Source organism: Salvelinus sp. IW2-2015, linkage group LG16 (genome assembly GCF_002910315.2).
Source record: "Salvelinus sp. IW2-2015 linkage group LG16, ASM291031v2, whole genome shotgun sequence".
Classification (NCBI taxonomy): Eukaryota; Metazoa; Chordata; class Actinopteri; order Salmoniformes; family Salmonidae; genus Salvelinus; species Salvelinus sp. IW2-2015.
The window spans coordinates 25,093,165-25,116,358 of NC_036856.1; the positions used below are offsets into that span (position 1 = coordinate 25,093,165).

Consider the following 23,194-nt stretch of genomic DNA (forward strand, 5'->3'; position numbering starts at 1 on the left):
ACTCTGTGTTGTTGTATGTGTCGAACTGCTTTGCTTTATCTTGCCAGGTCGCAATTGTAAATGAGAACTTGTTCTCAACTTGCCTACCTGGTTAAATATCAAATCAAAATCAAATGTATTTATATAGCCCTTCTTACATCAGCTGATATCTCAAAGTGCTGTACAGAAACCCAGCCTAAAAACCCAAACAGCAAGCAATGCATGTGTAGAAGCACGGTGGCTAGGAAAAACTCCCTAGAATGGCCAAAACCTAGGAAGAAACCAGGCTATGAGGGGTGGCCAGTCCTCTTCTGGCTGTGCCGGGTGGAGATTATAACAAAACATGGCCAAGATGTTCAAATGTTCATAAATGACCAGCAGGGTCAAATAATAATAATCAGTGGTTGTCAGGGTGCAGCAAGTCAGCACCTCAGGAGTAAATGTCAGTTGGCTTTTCATACCGATCATTCAGAGTATCTCTACTGCTCCTGCTGTCTCTAGTGAGTTGAAAACAGCAGGTCTGGGACAGGTAGCACGTCCGGTGAACAGGTCAGGGTTCCATAGCGCAGGCAGAGCAGTTGAAACTGGAGCAGCAGCACGGCCAGGTGGACTGGGGACAGCAAAGTGTCATCATGCCAGGTAGTCCTGAGGCATGGTCCTAGGGCTCAGGTCCTCCGAGAGAATTAGAGAGAGCATACTTAAATTCACACAGGACACCGGATAAGACACGAGAAGTACTCCAGATATAACAAACTGACCCAGCCCCCGACATAAACTACTGCAGCATAAATACTGGAGGCTGAGACAGGACGTCCAGAACACTGTGGCACCATCCGATGATACCCCCGGACAGGGCCAAACAGGAAGGATATAACCCCACCCACTTTGCCAAAGCACAGCCCCCACACCACTAGAGGGATATCAACCACCAACTTACCATCCTGAGACAAGGCCGAGTATAGCCCACAAAGATCTCCGCCACGGCACAACCCAAGGGGGGGTTCCAACCCAGACAGGAAGATCACGTCAGTGACTCAACCCACTCAAGTGACACACCCCTCCTAGGTACGGCATGAAAGAGCACCAGTTAGCCAGTGACTCAGCCCCTGATAGGGTTAGAGGCAGAGAATCCCAGTGGAGAGAGGGGAACCGGCCAGGCAGAGACAGCAAGGGCGGTTCGTTGCTCCAGAGCCTTTCCGTTCACCTTCACACTCCTGGCCAGACTACACTCAATCATATGACCAACTGAAGAGATGAGTCTTCAGTAAAGATTTAAAGGTTGAGACCCAGTCTGCGTCTCTCACATGGGTAGGCAGACCATTCCATAAAAATTGAGCTCTATAGGAGAAAGCCCTGCCTCTAGCTGTTTGCTTAGAAATTCTAGGGACAATTAGGAGGCCTGCGTCTTGTGACCGTAGCGTACGTGTAGGTATGTACGGCAGGACCAAATCGGAAAGATAGGTAGGAGCAAGCCCATGTAATGCTTTGTAGGTTAGCAGTAAAACCTTGAAATCAGCCCTTGCCTTAACAGGAAGCCAGTGTTGGGAGGCTAGCACTGGAGTAATATGATACATTTTTTGGGTTCTAGTCAGGATTCTAGCAGCCGTATTTAGCACTAACTGAAGTTTATTTAGTGCTTTATCCCGGTAGCCGGAAAGTAGAGCATTGCAGTAGTCTAACCTAGAAGTAACAAAAGCATGGATACATTTTTCTGCATCATTTTTGGACAGAAAGTTTCAGATTTTTGCAATGTTGCGTAGATGGAAAAAAGCTTTCCTTGAAACAGTCTTGATATGTTCGTCAAAAGAGAGATCAGGGTCCAGAGTAACGCCGAGGTCCTTCAGTTTTATTTGAGACAACTTTACAACCATCAAGATTAATTGTCAGATTCAATAGAAGATCTCTTTGTTTCTTGACCTAGAACAAGCATCTCTGTTTTGTCCGAGTTTAAAAGTAGAACGTTTGCAGCTATCCACTTCCTTATGTCTGAAACACAGGCTTCTAGCGAGGGCAATTTTGGGGCTTCACCATGTTTCATTGAAATGTACAGCTCTGTGTCATCCGCATAGCAGTGAAAGATAACATTATGTTTTCGAATGACATCCCCAAGAGGTAAAATATATAGTGAAAACAATAGTGGTCTCAAAACGGAACCTTGAGGAACACCGAAATGTACAGTTGATTTGTCAGAGGACAAACCATTCACAGAGACAAACTGATATCTTTCCGACAGATAAGTACAGTTGGTACACCTCCGGTGGATAGAGAGCCGTTTATTATGTTCAACATAGGAGGGCCGAGCACAGGAAGCAGCTCTTTCAGTAGTTTAGTTGGAATAGGGTCCAGTATGCAGTTTGAAGGTTCAGAGGCCATGATTATTTTCATCATTGTGTCAAGAGATATAGTACTAAAACACTTAAGTGTCTCCCTTGATCCTAGGTCCTGGCAGAGTTGTGCAGACTCAGGACAGCTGAGCTTTGGAGGAATACGCAGATTTAAAGAGGAGTCTATAATTTGCTTTCTAATGATCATGATCTTTTCCTCAAAGAAGTTCATGAATTTATCACTGCTGAAGTGAAAGCCATCCTCACTGGTGGAATGCTGCTTTTTATTTAGGTTTGCAACAGTATCAAAAAGAAATTTCGAATTGTTCTTATTTTCCTCAATTAAGCTCACTAGGGTATGTGGGACGGTAGCGTCCCACCTCGTCAACAGCCAGTGAAACTGCAGGGCGCCAAATTCAAAACAAATGAAATCCCATAATTTAAATTCCTCAAACATACAAGTATTTTACACCATTTTAAAGATACACTTGTTGTAAATCCAGCCAAAGTGTCCGATTTCAAAAAGGTTTTACGGCGAAAGCACACCAAACGATTATGTTAGGTTAAAGCCAAGTCACAGAAAAAGACTGCCATTTTTTTCAGCCAAAAAGGGGAGTAACAAAAAGCAGGAATAGAGATAAAATGAATCACTAACCTTTGATGATCTTCATCAGATGACACTCATAGGACTTCATGTTACACAATACATGTATGTTTTGTTCATTAAAGTTCATATTTATATCAAAAAAATCTGAGTTTAGGCGGGACACTACTGTCTCACTTGGCAAAAAGACAGAGAAAATGCAGAGCGCCAAATTCAAATTAATTACTATAAAAATCTAACTTTCATTAAATCACACATGAAAGACACCAAATTAAAGCTACACTGGTTGTGAATCCAGCCAACATGTCAGAATTCAAATAGGCTTTTCGGCGAAAGCAAACGATGCTATTATCTGAGGATAGCACCATTGTAAACAAAGAGAAGCATATTTCAACCCTGCAGGCGCGACACAAAACGCAGAAATAAAAATATAATTCATGCCTTACCTTTGACGAGCTTCTGTTGTTGGCACTCCAATATTTCCCATAAACATCACAAATGGTCCTTTTGTTCTATTAATTCCGTCGATATATATCCAAAATGTCCATTTATTTGGCGCGTTTGATCCAGAGAAACACCGGTTCCAAATTGTGAAACGTGACTACAAAATATCTCATAGGTTACCTGTAAACTTTGCCAAAAAATGTCAAACTACTTTTGTAATACAACTTTAGGTATTTTTTAACGTAAATAATCGATCAAATTGAAGACGGGATGATCTGTGTTCAATACAGGATTAAAACCAACTGTAGCTAGCTTTCTGGTCATGCGCTTCTAACAAACAGGACACTTCGAGTGACCCTCCTTCAAGATGGCCGTACTTCTTCATTACACAAAGGAATAACCTCAACCAATTTCTAGACTGTTGACATCCAGTGGAAGCGGTAGGAACTGCAAGAAGGTCCCTTAAAAATCTGGTTTCCCAATGAAAACTCACTGAAAAGAGTGACCTCAAAAACAAAAAAATTCTGAATGGTTTGTCCTCAGGGTTTCGCCTGCTAAATAAGTTCTGTTATACTCAGACATGATTCAAACAGTTTTAGAAACTTCAGAGTGTTTTCTATCCAAATCTACTAATAATATGCATATCTTATCTTCTGGGGATGAGTAGCTGGCAGTTTAATTTGGGCATGCTTTTCATCCAACATTCCGAATGCTGACCCCCTACCCTAGAGAAGTTAAGTTGGAAAAATAGGATGATCGAGCAGCAGTGAGGTCTCTTCGATACTGCACGGTACTGTCTTTCCAAGCTAGTCGGAAGACTTCCAGTTTGGTGTGGCGCCATTTCCGTTCCAATTTTCTGGAAGCTTGCTTCAGAGCTCGGGTATTTTCTGTATACCAGGGAGCTAGTTTCTTATGACAAATATTTTTAGTTTTTAGGGGTGCAACTGCATCTAGGGTATTGCGCAAGGTTAATTTTAGTTCCTCAGTTAGGTGGTTAACTGATTTTTGTCCTCTGACGTCCTTGGGTAGGCAGAGGGAGTCTGGAAGGGCATCAAGGAATCTTTGTGTTGTCTGAGAATTTATAGCATGACTTTTGATGCTCCTTGGTTGGGGTCTGAGCAGATTATTTGTTGCGATTGCAAACGTAATAAAATGGTGGTCCGATAGTCCAGGATTATGAGGAAAAACATTAAGATCTACAACATTTATTCCATGGGACAAAACTAGGTAAAAAAATATATATTTAAAAAAATGAAATGGTCCGTGCATCAATACCGGTATATGGTATACCGCCCAACCCTAGCGTCCTCTTCTGTCTCACCTTCCGGGGCTCAGGGCTGCAACACAGCGCAGACACACTGGCATGATTTACCCACAGCTTCCCCTCGGAAACAGCAGCCACACAAAGCCCTTCTACAACTGGTGGCATCCCTTAGTGCTCTCGTATGTGTGTGTTGACTATGCTATCAGAGCACTGATTGTGTGTGTGCAGACAGTTCTTTTCATGTTGGGGTGACCCATCTCTCACTAAAGCTGTGGACCCACAGGGTGATGAGGGGAGAATCATGTTCAACTCTCCAGACCTGGCTTTATCTGCCCTAATTATGAACTAGACACACTCAGTATTATAGAACCTCCCATGCACACCTGGAAGCTATAGGACTTAAGACGGGTTTGATTTATAGATGAATGTGTTTAATAAAAACACATAAAAAGACAGACTCCTTAGACGAAATCTGTGTGGCTCGGTATCTCTCCTTTTCTCTCGCTCCTCTTCTCTCCCTCCTTCAAAGCAGACAGAAAGGGAAGCAGTCGTTTCCTGGGGTGCCAGAGGGAGTGTATGGAAATGAACACGCCTTCTGTCTACTGCTTTTATGTCAGATGTATAAAGGAGCCTGCAGTATATGAAAACAGACCTGTTGTAAAACTGAACATTTTCAGTTAATTTCCAGTGTAATTGATGTGCCCGTGTTGTACACACACACACACACATGTTCCATGTAGCTCATACACATGTTTAACAAAATGCACAACACAGATAGATATAGCTGAGTACTTTCTGTCTTGCCTGATTGCACCTTCCCCTWCCACATGGTACAGTTGATTGAGTCTGAGGTGGGTCCTCTGTAATGATTCACCCAGAAAGGCAGCTCTGCTYTGTCTGGGGCAGTCATGCATGGAGTGATGGAGAGTACAGGGTACAAGGAGACTGTGTCCAACAGAATCGCCCTGTTACCAGGACAGCCACAGTGAATGAGTCAGTGTCACACTGCTGGGGTTCCCCGTCTCTCAGCAAGAGACTTGAGCACTCACCTGTCTTCACCCAGCCAATTAAAACGTGTGCTTGGCAGTCATATGACCTAACCCAGCCAATCTGGTTATTGGGACACTAGCACAGCTTGATTTGGCCAATTGGGTTCACCGCTGCTGTGAAGGCGACATTTCCATTCAATGGGACATTTTAACACCATGTGTGAGATGGTTAAGAGATTAAATAACTAGTCTGTTAGTTCATTCATGACAGAGTACTTCTACCCATGTGAGACTGGATGTGAGGGGACAGACTGGCACAAATTGACAACTGAATGGAGATCCATTCAGTTGCAACTTTCGTTGAAAAATGCCATAGTTGTTCTAGCACACTGTTTTGTGTGTAATGTATATGCCTGAAAGTATTGTAGGGGAGTGGTATTGGTTGAGTAAGTTGACTGACTTTGTCTTCTCTCCTCAACAGGTACACATCTGTACAACTGGACTCCTAGTGACTCCTCCCCCCAGCAGTCCTGTTACTACGGCAACCGTGTTCACATTTCCCCCAGAGACAAGTTACGCATCCATTGCTGTGGTAAGTGCACTTCTCTATAAAGATTCTACAGTATTCACACCAACAGTTCAATATAACAATAGGGTTCTTGCAACTACGCTACGGTTTCCCTAATTAGGGATGGACATGAGTACTGGAACGGACGTCAAAGCTCCATCTTTAGCCAGAGATTACTTTTAAATTATTWAAAAAAAATACTGTAAAGCTATTTGGTGGAATGTGTTTGTGGATCCCAGAACAGGAAAGTGACATTTTGTCTTGAAGACAACATTCATTTGCTTTAACTCTAGTGTGCCATTTGTACATGTGCATTTGCGGGGCACAACAAAAAAGAAACCAAGCCAAGCATCATACAGTTCTTCTCCCTAAATTCCCTTTCCTCGCCATGCCTCATTCACTCAATTGCATTCCAACCACTCCCTACACACACTCGTGTGCTCCTGTTAAGACTACAGAAATAAATGCCTATAAAAACATATCTGACTGATGGGATAGACAGGCTACATTCCTTGCCAAATGATGACAGTTTTATCTCAAGTTCCAACAACGAGCTGCAGTTTTGGAATAATTGCATCCCGTCTGTTTTCCACTTAGGCGAACTGCTAGTGCCATTTATAATTGGTTAGCCTAGGCTTTAACCCCCCTAAACATAGACAAGTTCCACAGTGAAAGTGTGCAAAAACATTAGTTTGATAGAAACAAGGAGCATATTTTCACCAGACTCATTAAGCATATGCCTACTCCCCAAACAGATTTCGTGGCAGTAATTCCTCACCATGCAGTTTTCAATGAGGAATTGTTCATCTATTTTGAAAATTCCCAAGAACAGGAAAAATAAAGTAAATAGAGCGTCTGTATATCAAAAAGGTAGATTTCGAGTCCTGAAAACATTCTTCAACTCGCCAAATTGAGCCCTGTTACAATTGATCACTCTGAGGTGAACTGTTCTAGACTCAAGATGCGCATCACTTTTTTGCACTAGCATCTTTTTAAATCCTTTTATTTTGTTATATTACATGTTTTTTACTATTAAAATAAGTGCGTCTTGGCTGTGATAAGGGCTCAGGAAAGAAGAGCATCTCTGCTAAATGAACAAAACAAGGCAAAACAAGGCACATTTGTGGTCTGCTGGAGATCATTTTTCAGGGCTCTGGCAGTGCTCCTCCTTGCACAAAGGCGGAGGTAGCGGTCCTGCTGCTGGGTTGTTGCCCTCCTACGGCCTCCTCCACGTCTCCTGATGTACTGGCCTGTCTCCTGGTAGCGCCTACATGCTCTGGACACTACGCTGACAGACACAGCAAACCTTYTTGCCACAGCTCGCATTGATGTGCCATCCTGGATGARCTGCACTACCTGRGCCACTTGTGTGGGTTGTAGACTCCGTCTCATGCTACCACTAGAGTGARAGCACCGCCASCWTTCAAAAGTRACCAAAACATCAGCCAGGAARCATAGGAACTGAGAAGTGGTCTGTGGTCACCACCTGCAGAACCACTCCTTTATTGGGGGTGTCTTGCTAATTGCCTATAATTTCCACCTKTTGTCTATTCCATTTGCACAACAGCATGTGAAATTTATTGTCAATCAGTGTTGCTTCCTAAGTGGACAGTTTGATTTCACAGAAGTGTGATTGACTTGGAGTTACATTGTGTTGTTTAAGTGTTCCCTTTATTTTTTTGAGCAGTGTATTTAGGTTGATCTATGTTACTTTACTTACATGCTATCGTGTATGGCGGAGACTGATGTATCTGCTGCTTTGTCATGGTCAACTGACTGTGTGTGGCTTTGTTGGTATGTGGTACTGCTGAACAGGGGACTATGTGTACACAAAGGTTAAGCTCTCCACTTCATTTACATTTACATTTAAGTCATTTAGCAGACGCTCTTATCCAGAGCGACTTACAAATTGGAAAGTTCATACATATTCATCCTGGTCCCCCCGTGGGGAATGAACCCACAACCCTGGCGTTGCAAGCGCCATGCTCTACCAACTGAGCCACACATGCTCTCCCCACTTCACTGGGGAACTAACTCTACATGATGATTTCTCTGGCCTGCAGGCAATGTCATTATTTCAGCTCCGTCAACAGCGCACACACAAACACGCATGGTAGCATGTAGGCTCTTCTGAATGTATTTCAACCCCCCCCCCTCCACTGCTCCATGTTAGTGATGTCTGTCTGCTCCTCAGGCCTGTTAATGTCAAGCTGAGACACATTTGTCTTGTTCCAGGTGATGGGGCCTGAAATATTTACCGTCTACAATGCCTTTCTCTGCAGATGTATTAATAGTTTTGAATGTTTAGAAGAAAACAAACCCCTTTCCCAGTACACCAATATGTCAGTGTGTATGATTGTGTAAGAGTTGTTTTGGTCTGGTTTCTGTCACGTTAGAGGCAGAACAAGGGGGATAAGAGAGCCCAGAAGAATCTGCTCAGAGCGCCCCTGAGGGTTAAACTATGTAATGTTTACAGAAATGTTTTGACTTTCATATGGTCCCAATTAAACACAGCAATGGATTCACAAGGCCCCAGTGTCGTTTCTATAGCAACAAACAAACAAGCACACTGGAGATTCCTTCCCAGTTCTATGGGGAAGTTGGGGACAAGACCTAACTTCTGTGCCAAGCGATACTCTCCCTCATTGAACAGAGAGTAAATAATATCCCCTTTTCACCGAGCAGTTTCTCTCATTATGTAACACCTAATCATGGGTTAAAAGGGAAGGGGTATGGTTCTCATGTATCATTCCATCAAGAGCTTTAATGTAACTCATGTTGCGCTGAAGGCAGTGAGTTGTTTCCTGTCTTTTGGTTCCAAACAAAGCAGTTTTTTATGTGAGGGATTCGCTTCAACCTTATTGTGAACTGTGCTGTTTGATCTCTGTTTCAGACAGTTTTTTTGTTGTTTTTTGACAGGAAGCTCGACCTCCTCCCCCACCTCCTCCCCCACAATCTTCAGCGCTGGGAGCAGCAGCCTCGTTGGCTGCTGGTCAGAGACCTTCCCCAAGCACAAGCGACCAGAGTGGGAGACAAAGACCTACAGTGTGAGTGTACACACACATACACACAGATGTACATGTAACACTCTTCCATGTATAAAGTACCAGCACACTAAACCAGAGAGAACATGCCGTTTAAGAGCATGTTCCACACATGGCTAGGGCGTGGGGCCGTCTAATGTGTTCTGGGAGTTCTCCAAGCCTCTAAATGACCGCTCAGCTGTCAGTGTGGAACACCAGAGGTTGACCCAGAGCACAGGTGAAGGGTGAAAGGTCAACCGCTGTGGGGTATTGAGTCTCCTGGGTCCTATCAGAGATCCTGCCTGTGACCCTGGACCTCTCACATCATTACTCCTTTGAGAGACTCCAGACACCTGATAGGAATTAGATACGGCCCACCTCCCCAAAGTGAGTGTGTTTGTGTGTTTCTGCATTTTTCTTAATTTCCACCTCCCTGACACCAGTGAAAGTGTCTATGCTGTCTGTCAGCAGTTGTTCTTTAAAGCCTCTTCCCCTCTGAGGTTCTTGGAGATGTGACTTTCCCACTCCCTTTACAGCACCTCACTGGAGCCCTGCCACAGCTGTGCCATGCAGAACGTTACCATAGTATTCCTCTACACCAGTGATGGGGTGAACTCATGAGGGGCCGCAGTGGCTCCCGGGTCTACGTACCCACATCCATATACAGTGGGGCAAAAAAGTATTTAGTCAGCCACCAATTGTGCAAGTTCTCCAACTTAAAAAGATGAGAGAGGCCTGTAATTTTCATCATAGGTACACTTCAGCCATGACAGACAAAATGAGAAAAAAAATCCAGAAAATCACATTGTAGGATTTTTAATGAATTTGAGATCTGGAGACTGGCTAGGCCACTCCAGGACCTTGAAATGCTTCTTACGAAGCCACTCCTTCGTTGCCCGGGCGGTGTGTTTGGGATCATTGTCATGCTGAAAGACCCAGCCACGTTTCATCTTCAATGCCCTTGCTGATGGAAGGAGGTTTTCACTCAAAATCTCACGATACATGGCCCCATTCATTCTTTCCTTTACACGGATCAGTCGTCCTGGTCCCTTTGCAGAAAAACAGCCCCAAAGCATGATGTTTCCACCCCCATACTTCACAGTAGGTATGGTGTTCTTTGGATGCAACTCAGCATTCTTTGTCCTCCAAACACGACGAGTTGAGTTTTTACCAAAAAGTTATATTTTGGTTTCATCTGACCATATGACATTCTCCCAATCTTCTTCTGGATCATCCAAATGCTCTCTAGCAAACTTCAGACAGGCCTGGACATGTACTGGCCTAATCCTGTCTCTTATACACATCTAGATGTGTATAAGAGACAAGGTCATTCACTAGGTCCCCCCGTGTGGTTCTGGGATTTTTGCCGTTCTTGTGATCATTTTGACCCCACGGGGTGAGATCTTGCGTGGAGCCCCAGATCGAGGGAGATTATCAGTGGTCTTGTATGTCTTCCATTTCCTAATAATTGCTCCCACAGTTGATTTCTTCAAACCAAGCTGCTTACCTATTGCAGATTCAGTCTTCCCAGCCTGGTGCAGGTCTACAATTTTGTTTCTGGTGTCCTTTGACAGCTCTTTGGTCTTGGCCATAGTGGAGTTTGGAGTGTGACTGTTTRAGGTTGTGGACAGGTGTCTTTTATACTGATAACAAGTTCAAACAGGTGCCATTAATACAGGTAACGAGTGGAGGACAGAGGAGCCTCTTAACCTCTACTTCATCACCATCCCTGATCCGGGAGCATCCTCATCAGTAAAAAGCTGACTAGCATAGCCTAGCATAGCGCCACAAGTAAATACTAGCATATAAATATCATGAAATCACAAGTCCAATACAGCAAATGAAAGATACACATCTTGTGAATCCAGCCATCATTTCTGATTTTTAAAATGTTTTACAGCGAAAACTCAATATAGCATTATATTAGCTTACCACAATAGTCAAACACACAACCGCATTTATTCACCGCATAGATAGCATTCGCAAAAACCAGCAAAAGATATAAAATTAATCACTAACCTTGACCAACTTCATCAGATGACAGTCTTATAACATCATGTTACACAATACACTTATGTTTTGTTCAAAAATGTGCATATTTTGAGCTGCAAACCGTGGTTATACGTTGTGAATATGTAGCATCGATTCACCAAATTATCCGGAGATATTTTGGACAGTCACCTAATCTGACCAAAGAACTCATCATAAACTTTACTAAAAAATACATGTTGGACAGCAAATGAAAGATACACTAGTTCTTAATGCAATCGCCGTGTTAGATTTAAAAAAATAACTTTACCATAACAAACAGCTTACGTTATAGCGAGACAGCGCCCGCAATAAGGGCGGAAAATAGGACTAAACATTTTCCACAGAAATAACATCATAAATGGTTCTTACTTTTGCTGAGCTTCCATCAGAATCTTGTACAAGGAGTCCTTGGTCTAGAATAAATCGTTGTTTGGTTTTAGAATGTCCTCTTCTCCTGTCGAATTAGCAACCATAGCTAGCCAAGTGGCGCGAAGATGTCCATCTTCTCTCGACGCAAAACTCCCGATAAACGTTGAATAATCTGATAAAACTCGATTGAAAAAACATACTTTACGATGATATTATCACATGTATCAAATAAAATCAAAGCCGGAGATATTAGCCGTGTATACCGAAAGCTTTTCAGAAGGCAATCTGGGGTTCCTTCTCGCGCCTTCGAAGACAATGACATTTCCAGACACGTCATTCCAAAAGCTCTTGTTCGACCTCAGATCAAGCTAGACACCCCATTCCACCTCCCACTGCCTGTTGACATCTAGTGGAAGGCGTATGAAGTGCATGTATATCCATAGATTTCAGGCAATTGAATAGGAAGGCCCTGGAACAGGGCCTCGATTTCAGATCTTTCACTTCCTGTCAGGAAGTTTGCTGCAAAATGAGTTCTGTTTTACTCACAGATATAATTCAAACGGTTTTAGAAACTTGTGTGTTTTCTATCCAATAGTAATATGAATATGCATGTTGTACGATCTAGAATAGAGTACGAGGCAGTTTAATTTGGGCACGATTTTTTTCAAAGTGGAAACAGCGCCCCCATATTGACAAGAAGTTAAAGAAGAAGTTACAGGTCTGTGAGAGCCAGAAATCTTGCTTGTTTGTAGGTGACCAAATACTTATTTTCCACCATAATTTGCAAATAATTTCATTAAAAATCCTACAATGTGATTTTCTGGATTTTTTTTCTCATTTTGTCTGTCATAGTTGAAGTGTACCTATGATGAAAATTACAGGCCTCTCATCTTTTTAAGTGGGAGAACTTGCACAATTGGTGGCTGACTAAATACTTTTTTGCCCCACTGTACACACCGGCAATCAGAGCCAGCCCTAGCCTAATTTCCTGCAATTCTACACATTTTGCCGTGGGGTGGWGAGAAGATTTTGCGATTTTATAACTAATTTCATGAAATACTACTCGTTTTGCCATGTGGCGTAGAGGGGGGGAAAAAATGTTAAGTTAATTTCCTGCATTTTACACATTTTGAGTGACTAACAAAATCAATGGGGGCCCCCCGGTTGGTAATTAGACCATGATTAATACAAGTTCATATACAGTGCAATCGGAAAGTATTCAGACCCCTTAGCTTTTTCAAAATGTTGTTACGTTACAGCCTTATTCTAAGATGTATTCATTTACATAATGATAAAGCAAAAACATGTTTTTAGAAATTTTGGCAAATCTATAAAAATAAACTGAAATATCAAATTTAGAATTCAGACCCTTTACTCAATACTTTGTTGATGCACCTTTGGCAGCAATTGCATCCTCAAGTCTTCTTGGGTGTGACGCTACAAGCTTGGCACACGTGTATTTGGGGAGTTTCTCCCATTCTTCTCTGCAGATCCTCTCAAGCTCTGTCAAGTTGGATGGGGTGTGTTGCTGCACAGCTATTTTCTGGTCTCTCCAGAGATGTTCAATTGGGTTCAAGTCCAGGCTCTGGCTGAGCCTCTCAAGGACTTTGAGACTTGTCCCAAAGCCACTCCTGTGTTGTCTTGGCTGTGTGCTTAGGGTTGTTGTCATGTTGGAAGGTGAACCTTCACCCCAGTCTGAGGTCCTGAGCGCCCTGGAGCAGGTTTTCATCGATCTCTGTACTTTGCTCCGTTGATCTTTGCCTCGATCCTGACTTGTCTCCCAGTCCCTGCCGCTGAAAAATATCCCCACAGCATGATGACACTGCCACCACCATGCGTCACCGTAGGGATGGTCCCAGGTTTCCTCCAGACGTGACGCTTGGCATTCAGGCCAAAGAGGTCAATCTTGGTTTCATCAGACCAGAGAATCTTGCTTCTCATCGTCTGAGAGTTCTTTAGGTGCCGTTTTGGCAATATCCAAGTGGGCTGTCGTGTGCCTTTTACTGAGGAGTGGCTTCCGTCTGGCCACTCTACCATAAAGGCCTGCTTGGTGGAGTGCTGCAGAGATGGTTGTGCTTCTGGAAGGTTCTCCCATCTCCACAGAGGAACTCTGGAGAGATGATGGCACCGGAGGGGATGACTGCCGTTTTACGGGCTCCTAATCAACTGTGCTATTTAAAAAAAAAAAAAAAAAAATCTCGCATTGTTTGTACCTCATTTTTTACATAATGTTGCTGCTACTGTCTCTTATGACCGAAAAGAGCTTCTGGACATCAGAACAGCGATGACTCACCTCGACAAATATTTTTTCTTTAAGAAGTCCAATGTGAAGGAAATACTGCTTTGTCAAGACGTGGCCCAAATCCCTGTCATCAGCATGAAGAAAAAATGGGGGAGGAGGGCAGGATGCCTTGTAAGAATTAGCCGACGAGTAGGTAAACCACCATTACCCTCCGTATTATTGGCCAACGTTCAATCATTGGAAAACTAGACGATCTACGATTTAAGAGTATCCTACCAACGGGACACATAAGATATTACAGTTTTAGTTTCACCGAGACGTGGCTGAACGACAACACGGATAATATAGAGCTGGCTGGCTTCTCCATGCATCGGCAGGACAGAGCAGCTATGTTTGGTAAGACGAGGGGGCGGGGGTGTGTCTATTTGTCAATAACTGCTTTATCAATAACAGCAAAATGTCAAGGCGTCTGAATACTTCCCGAATGCACTGTAGTTAGTCTAGCAAGCACTGTAGCTGACTAGACTAACTTAGTTGACTGTCAGAAACCATGTTTCCATCCACAGTTTATATGCGACAGCTGTGATGGAAACAGGAAGTTTTTGTTCAATTTTATAAATGCAGACAGATCATTTGTTCGTTAGACATGGTGGGATCTTTTTGTCTAAAATGAATTATGCGATAAATGGCGGTGGAAATGTGATGTGAATATAACAACCATTTCGAAAGAAGAATTGGAGTCACTCAATGATATGTTCTGTGTACCTGCCACTACAACTCGGGAAACCGTACACTTTATTAGGCGCCAGATGAAATAAGTTATGATGAACTTCACAGGGTGGTGAAAGTGCACAGTGATCTTGATGCTCCTTTCCAATAAATATTGAGGGTCTTATTCTGTTGACATGATTATGGATGCCTGACTGCCATTTGACAAATGAAAAATATTCTCACTCTTATCCATAATGTCATCATGTAGACCAGCCTACCCGCGCTGTATCTGTGAGCTGTTGGCTAGAGCACACATGCCAAGACCAGTGTAGCCCTACATTTAAAATAACATATAAAAATGTAAGATCAGAGTTGGCACATTTGCTTTTTTGCACAACAGGTTTTTTTTGACAACTATCGGTAGAGTTGAAAATGCGATGGAAGCACAGATTTTTATTTGGTTCTTGAAAACTTAAGCTAAAAAGTACAACAAATCAGTTTGGTGGAAACTCCACTGATGGGAAAATTACAATTTTCTTTATGCAGATTTATTTTAATTTTAACATTTGCATTTTTAATTGTTGAATATTTGTTTWACTTTTTGGGGGGGGTAATTGATCTGCGGGCCTACAAAAGGGGCTGCCAGTTGCCTATCCCTGCTCTACAAACATATAGTGTGGCTTTCTCTGAACTATTGGAAGACCAGTCCAGAGGGGAATGTCCATCTCGATCAGCCAGTAAGTGCCTACTAGAAAGAGAGGGGAAATGTTGATGGATATACTGTAGCCTGTGGAAGGGGGGTGCATTTTGCTCATGTCACAGACGAGATGTTCTGAATCCACAACATGTCTGATTCATTTCCTCCTGAGGTTAATTGGACAGTCCCTGTGTCGATGGCCACGTGTGTGTGTTTGATGTGTCCCATCTCTCTCTCCCCCCACTGCAGCTACGTGGCCCTGTTTCCCTACACCCCCCGTAAGGAGGATGAGTTGGAGCTGAGGAAGGGAGAGATGTTCCTGGTGCTGGAGCGCTGTCAGGACGGATGGTTCAAAGGCACCTCCATGCACACTGGCAAGATAGGAGTGTTCCCCGGCAACTACATGAGCCCTGTCAGCAGGTCTGTCACACACACAGACCGTACGCATGCACACACACATATACACTACATGACCAAAAGTATGTGGACTGGGCTCGGACTCGTCGAACATCTCATTCCTTTGCTGTTATAACCGCCTCAAGTTCTTCCACACTGATCTTAACCAACCATTTCTGTATGGACTTTGCTTTGTGCATGGGGGCATTGTCATGCTGAAACAGGCAAGGGCCTTCCCCAAACTGTTGCCACAAAGTTTGGCTCCCGAGTGGTGCAGCGGTGTAAGGTGGTGCAGCGGTGTAAGGCACTGCATCACAGTGCTAGAGGCGTCACTACAGACCATGGTTCGATCCCGGGCTGTATCACAACTGGCCGTGATCGGGAGTCTCATAGAGCGGCGCACAATTGACCCAGTGCCGTCCGGGTTAGGGGAGAGCTTGGCCGGGGTAGGCTGTTATTGTAAAATAAGAATTTGTTCTTAACTGACTTGCTTAGTTAAATAAAAGGTTAAATCAAAGTTGGAAGCAGAAAATCACCTAGAATGTCATTGTATGCTGTAGCATTAAGATGTCCCTTCACTGGAACTAAAGCGCCTAGCCCGAACCATGAAAAACAGCCCCAGACCATTATTCCTCCTCCACCAAACTTTACAGTTGGCACAATGCAATGGGGCAGGTAGTGTTCTAGATTCATCCAGATTCATCAGTCGGACTGCCAGATGGTGAAGCATGATCCATCACTCAACGCGTTTCCACTGCTCCAGAGTCCAATGGCGGCGAGCTTTACACCATTCCAATCGGCGCTTGTTATTGCGCATGGTGATCTTAGTCTTGTGTGCGGCTGCTCAGCCATGTAAACCCATTTCATGAAGCTCCCAACGAAGTTATTTTGCAGACGTTGTTTCCAGAGACAGTTTGGAACTCGGTAGTGAGTGGTGCAACCGAGGATAGTTCATTTTTACACGCTTTAGCACTCGGTGGCCCTGTTCTGTGAGCTTGTGTGACCTACCACTTTGACGAACCGACTTGTTGGAAAGGTGGCATCCTATGACGGTAAAGCCATTCTACTGCCAATGTTTGTCTATGGAGATTGCATGGCTGTGTGCTCGATTTTTAAGAGACATGGATTGTTTATGTTCAGAGGGTAGTGCTGAGCGATTAGTGCTTTTTGAGGTTGTTTCGGTTCGGTTATTAGAGTCACTGTTTTCAACTTCGGTTTCTATAAAAAAATTTTTTTACATGAAATGCATTAGGAAATAAAGATGTTACTTAGATTTAAGAAACTACATTTTAATGGAAATTCCAAGACCAAAAATAGTCAACCATAGTCTCTGATCAGGTCCACATCAATAGAAAAATAGGAAATTGCTATGAAATAATAAAATATTTCAGTTGTGAATATTACTTAATTTATATTTGATTACTTCATTCCTTAAAGTAATCATCTGCTCAGGCAGTTGCAGTCAGCCAGCCAGCCAGGCCATCTAATGTTTTGTGCTCCCCATACTGTACTGTCTTTAGTCATCCTAGTTAGCTAGCCTGCCTAATTATGCTGCAGAGCTGTCTGACGATATAATTTTACTAGTTCTTCAAAGTAGATTAGGCATACTTTCACAAACTGTCTCTCTCATCGTTGTGTACATTCCTCTCTCATGCGGTCTATGCTGTATCAGTCCAAAGATCTATATAATGACGAGAGATGCTCATGTCTCCGCCCAAACAATCGAGTCGTTGTCCCAATGGCGGAAAGGCAGACGACGAGCTTCGATACAAAATAAGGCCATAGAAACGCATTGGGCTTATTTTGGACAGAGTTTGGCAAGGGTGAAACCTCTCGCTTCACCTATTCCTTTCTGATCTGGAAAAAATCTGGAGCAATGGATTATGGTCAATGTAGTTAATTACATTGTTTGCACTGAACTAGGTTGAATATTTGCTTAATGGAAACTGAAACTCCCTTCAGCCCAGCGTCCTATATAGTTCTTGACTTGATTTCTTTCATGAATGATTTGATTTCTCTCTAGAGAAGCAGTGCATTGGGCTACAAAAAAACAAAAAAAAATTAAATGGAATTAAAATAATTTAACCAGAATCATTAGATCACTTGTTTTGGTACTGCACATAAATAGTTTGTGTTTGGTTTCAGGATCAGGAATGGCTGACAAATTGCAACATTTACTTTGAGCTAACGCTGCAAATAGCACTGCTGGGTGATTTGAAACGTCAGTCAATCCGATCAATAATATAATAATACTCTTAGCAAAATCTTTAATTTACAATCTTTAGGAACTTTTAGAATGAATAGATTCAGAACTTTTGTGAAACAGCACAGTGGAAAAATATATTGCAGCTAGAAATCAAAACTGGATGGTGTTCAGAGATGGATGGATGGGAGGGGTTGAGGGTAGTTGAAGCCTGGGACTAAAAACAAACAAAAGAGAACTAAAGTAATATATACTGTGCCCGTAAACTGTATATAAACTCAGCAAAAAAAGAAACGTCTCTTTTTCAGGACCCTGTCTTTCAAAGATAATTCGTAAAAATCCAAATAACTTCACAGATCTTCATTGTAAAGGGTTTAAACACATGCTTGTTCAATGAACCATAAACTATTAATGAACATGCACCTGTGGAACAGTCGTTATGACACTAACAGCTTACAGACGGTAGACAATTAAGGTCACAGTTATGAAAACTTAGGACACTAAAGAGGCCTTTCTACTGACTCTGAAAAACACCAAAAGAAAGATGCCCAGGGTCCCTGCTCATCTGTGTGAACGTGCCTTAGGCATGCTGCAAGGAGGCATGAGGACTGCAGATGTGGCCAGGGCAATAAATTGCAATGTCCGAACTGTGAGACGCCTAAGACAGTGCTACAGGGAGACAGGATGGACAGCTGATCGTCCTCGCAGTGGCAGACCACGTGTAACAACACCTGCACAGGATCGGTACATCCAAACATCATACCTGCGGGACAGGTACAGGATGGCAACAACAACTGCCCGAGTTACACCAGGAACGCACAATCCCTCCAGTGCTCACACTGTCGGCAATATTCTGAGAGAGGCTGGGTTGAGGGCTTGTAGGCCTGTTGTAAGGCAGGTCCTCATCAGACATCACCGTTAACAGCGTTGCCTATGGTTACAAACCCACTGTTGCTGGACCAGACAGGACTGGCAAAAAGTGCTCTTCACTGACGAGTCGCAGGTTTGTCTCACCAGCGGTGATGGTCGTATTTGCGTTTATCGTCGAAGGAATGAGCGTTACACCGAGGCCTGTACTCTGGAGTGGGATCGATTTGGAGGTGGAGGGTCCGTCATGATCTGGGGCGGTGTGTCACAGCATCATCTGACTGAGCTTGTTGTCATTGCAGGCAATCTCAACGCTGTGCGTTACAGGGAAGACATCCTCCTCTCTCATGTGGTACCCTTCCTGCAGGCTCATCCTGACATGACCCTACAGCATGACAATGCCACCAGCCATACTGCTCGTTCTGTGCGTGATTTCCTGCAAGACAGGAATGTCAGTGTTCTGCCATGGCCAGCGAAGAGCCCGGATCTCAATCCAATTGAGCACGTCTGGGACCTGTTGGATCGGAGGGTGAGGGCTTGGGCCATTTCCCCCCCAGAAATGTACGACAACTTGCAGGTGCCTTGGTGGAAGAGTGGGGTAACATCTCACAGCAAATCTGGTGCAGTCCATGAGGAGGAGATGCACTGCAGTACTTAACCTCTCTTGGGCAAGTGAGACGGTAGCGTCCCACCTCTACAGCAGCCAGTGAAACTGCTGGGCGCCAAATTCAAATATAAAGATTCAGAAAACAAAACATATTTTACATAGGTTTAAAGATTAACTGCTTGTGAATCCAACCACGGTGTCAGATTTTTAAAATGCTTTACGGCGAAAGCATACATTACGATTATGAGAACATAGCCCACTAGACAAATCATTACAAACAGTAACCAGCCAGGTAGAACAGTTACACAATTTAGAAAGAGATAAAATTAATCCCTTACCTTTGATGATCTACATATGGTTGCATTCAACAGACATTCATTTACTCAATAAATGTTATTTTTGTTCGATAAAGTCTCTTTATACCCAAAAACCTCTGTTTTGTTTGCGCGTTTTCTTCAGTAATCCACAGGCTGAAACAAAGTAAAAACGGAAAGACAAAAAAATACAAATTGTATCCGTAAAGTTCATAGAAACATGTCAAATTATGTTTATATTCAAACCTCAGGTTGTTTTTAGCCTAAATAATCAATAATATTTCAACCGGACAATAACGTCGTCAATATAAAATGTAAACAAGAAACGCACTCTCTCGGTCTTGCGCAGGAAAAAGCTCTGTGACACGGCAGGGTCCACTCATTCAGACTGCTCTTACTTCTTCATTTTTCAGAATACAAGCCTGAAACATTTTCTGAGGACTGTTGACATCTAGTGGAAGGCATAGAAACTGCATTTTGAGTCCTAAGTCAATGGATACTGTATTGGCATTGAATAGAAAAAAAAAACWAAAAAAAAACTTCCTGAATGGATTTCTCATGTTTTTGCCTGCCAAATCAGTTCTGTTATACTCACAGACACTATTTTAACAGTTTTGGAAACTTTAGAGTGTTTTCTATCCAAATCTACCAGTTATATGCGTATCATATATTCTGGGCCCGAGATGCAGGCATTTTAATTTGGGCATGCATTTCATCCAAAATTCCGAATGCTGCCCCCTACCCTAGAGAAGTTAATGCAGCTGGTGGCCACACCAGATACTGACTTACTTTTTGATCTTTACCCCCCCTTTGTTCAGGGACACATTATTCAATTTCTGTTAGTCACATGTCTGTGGAACTTGTTCAGTTTGTCTGTTGAAACCTATGTTCTTACAAATCTTTACACATGTTAAGTTTGCTGAAAATAAATGCAGTTGATAGTGAGAGGACATTTCTATTTTTGCTGAGTTTAGTATGTATAAGCTGGAAGTAGAAGCCTAACAGGCTGACCATACCGGACGTGTTGCAAATTAAATTTACACATACTTTATTCAATCATTGCACCCACACTGCTTTCTCGCGTCAGTGTTGTAATGCCCTAAAATAGAACTTGGTTCTAATTGTGACGCTCGACGAGCTGCAAGTCCTGCCTCTCCCGTCTCCTCATTGGTTTTTAGGAGCATATGCCCACGTGGGTGGTTGAAAGATGAACTGAGTTTAACATTCCAGTCGGTTGTGGTAATGCACCTTAAAGTTGGTTGCCAACCGCCATATAATGTACGAAGAAGAAGAAGCCTGAAGAAAGGAGGAGAGATTACTAGAAACAAACTCGGTTGACCGTTTTATCTGTGGATTAATTGTCGGAGTAGAGGACCTTGTGCATTTCAGGTAAAATAATAACCCAATGTTTATATCCCAGGACAAATTACGCTAGCAACAGCAAGCTAGCTAGCTTAATTGCCATAAATGTTTAATGCTTTTCGACCTGTCTCTAAGTTAATATAATTGATTCAGAGTTTGTTTGATATTTCAACCTGTGTGTCCTGATCGCGTCTGGTGTGGGTGGACAAAATCAACTTGCGCTCGTGGTCTGGTTAGCATTTAAGTGTTGTCAGTAGTTTACTTCAATTAGGGGAGGGGTGGTAGGGTTAAGGAAAATAATGAAGGAATTTTTTAAAATTTCTATTTACAAAAATATATTGCAAATGATGCAAGGGATTATCTGCAATATTAAAGCGATCTACCCCCCTCCCCCCCCCCCCCCCCCCAAAAAATGTAATATATAAGTACTGAACAAAAATATTAAACGCAACATTGAAACTGTTGGTCTAAAAGATCCCAGAAATGTTGCATACGCACAAATCTTACTTCTCTCAAATTGTGCACAAATTTGTTTACATCCCTGTTGGTGAGCATTTGTCCTCCTTTGCCAGGATAATCCATTCACCTGACAGGTGTGGCATATCAAGAAGCTGATTAAATAGCATTATCATTACACAGGTGCACCTTTTGCTGGGACAATAAAAGGCCACAAATGTGCAGTTTTGTTACACAACAAAATGCCACAGATGTCTCAAGTTTTGAGGGAGGTGCAATTGGACTGCTGACTGGAGGAATGTCCACCAGAGCTGTTGCCGGAGAATTTAATGTTATTTTCTCTACTATAACCGCATCCAATGTTTTAGAGAATTTGGAAACACTTCCAAACGGCCTGACAACCGTAGACCATGTGTAACCATGCAAGTGCAGGACCTCAACATTCCCACATATGCTGCGCAATGTTGGCTGCTTTCTTTCACTCTGTGGTCCAACTCATCCCAAACCATCTCAATTGGGTTGAGGTTGGTGATTGTTTATTTTATTTTATTTAACCTTTATTTAACCAGTAGGCAAATTGAGAACACGTTCTCATTTACAATTGCGACCTGGCCAAGATAAAGCAAAGCAGTTCGACACATACAACAACACATAGTTACACATGGAGTAAAACAAACATATAGTCAATAATACAGTGAAAAAAAATAAATACAGTCTATATACAATGTGAGCAAGTGAGGTGAGATAAGGGAGGTGAAGGCAAACAAATATATGTATAAATAAATAAAAATATAAAAGGCCATTGTGGAGGCCAGGTCATCTGATGCAGCACTCCATCACTCTCATTCTTGGTCAAACAGCCCTTACACAGCCTGGAGGTGTGTTTTGGGTCATTGTCCTGTTGAAAAACAAATGTTAGTCCCACTAAGCGCAAACCAGATGGGACGGTGTATCGCTGCGGAATGCTGTGGTAGCCATGCTGGTTAAGTTTGCCTTGAATTAAAAATAAATCGGACAGTGTCACCAGCAAAGCACCATCACACAACCTCCTCCATGCTTCACGGTGGGAACCACACATGCGGAGATCATCCATTCACCTACCAAAAATCTCATGTTTCTTGGCCCAAGCAAGTGTCTTCTCATTGGTATCCTTTAGTAGTGGTTTCTTTGCAGCAATTCGACCATGAAGGCCTGACACACACAGTCTACTCTGAACAGTTGATGTTGAGATGTCTGTTAATTGAACTCTGTGAAGCATTTATTTGGGCTGTAATCTGAGGTGCAGTTAACTCTAATGAATGTAGCTCTGCTGCAGAGTAACTCTGGGTCTTCCTTTCCTGTGGCGGTCCTCATGAGCCAGTTTCATCATAGCGCTTGATGGTTTTTGCGACTGCACTTGAAGAAACTTTCAAGGTATTGACTGACCTTCATGTCTTAGTAATGATCTACTGTCGTTTGTCTTTGCTTATTTGAGCTGTTCTTGCCATACTGATTTTTTCCCCCCACCTTTATTTAACCAGGTAAGCTAGTTGAGAACAAGTTCTCATTTACAACTGCGACCTGGCCAAGATAAAGCAAAGCAGTGCGACAGAAACAACAACACAGAGTTACTCATGGAATAAACAAGCGTACAGTCAATAACACAATAGAAAAAAAGCTTTACCTAGCATAGACTTATAGATGACCTGGAGCCAGTGGGTCTGGCGATGAGTATGTAGTGAGGGCCAGCCAACTAGAGCATACA

General features: G+C 42.8%; 1 protein-coding gene across 2 annotated transcripts in view; it reads left to right on the forward strand.

Annotated features, from left to right (window-relative positions):
• The window catches only part of LOC111975649 (E3 ubiquitin-protein ligase SH3RF1-like), a 74,765-nt gene that overhangs the window by 43,516 nt on the left and 8,055 nt on the right, over positions 1 to 23,194 (forward strand). For both annotated transcript variants that reach the window (XM_024004119.2, XM_024004120.2), the window contains exons 6-8: positions 6,086 to 6,196; positions 9,092 to 9,219; positions 15,495 to 15,665. In XM_024004119.2, coding sequence (XP_023859887.1) covers positions 6,086 to 6,196; positions 9,092 to 9,219; positions 15,495 to 15,665 — 410 coding nt within the window. The remainder of the gene's footprint in view (positions 1 to 6,085; positions 6,197 to 9,091; positions 9,220 to 15,494; positions 15,666 to 23,194) is intronic.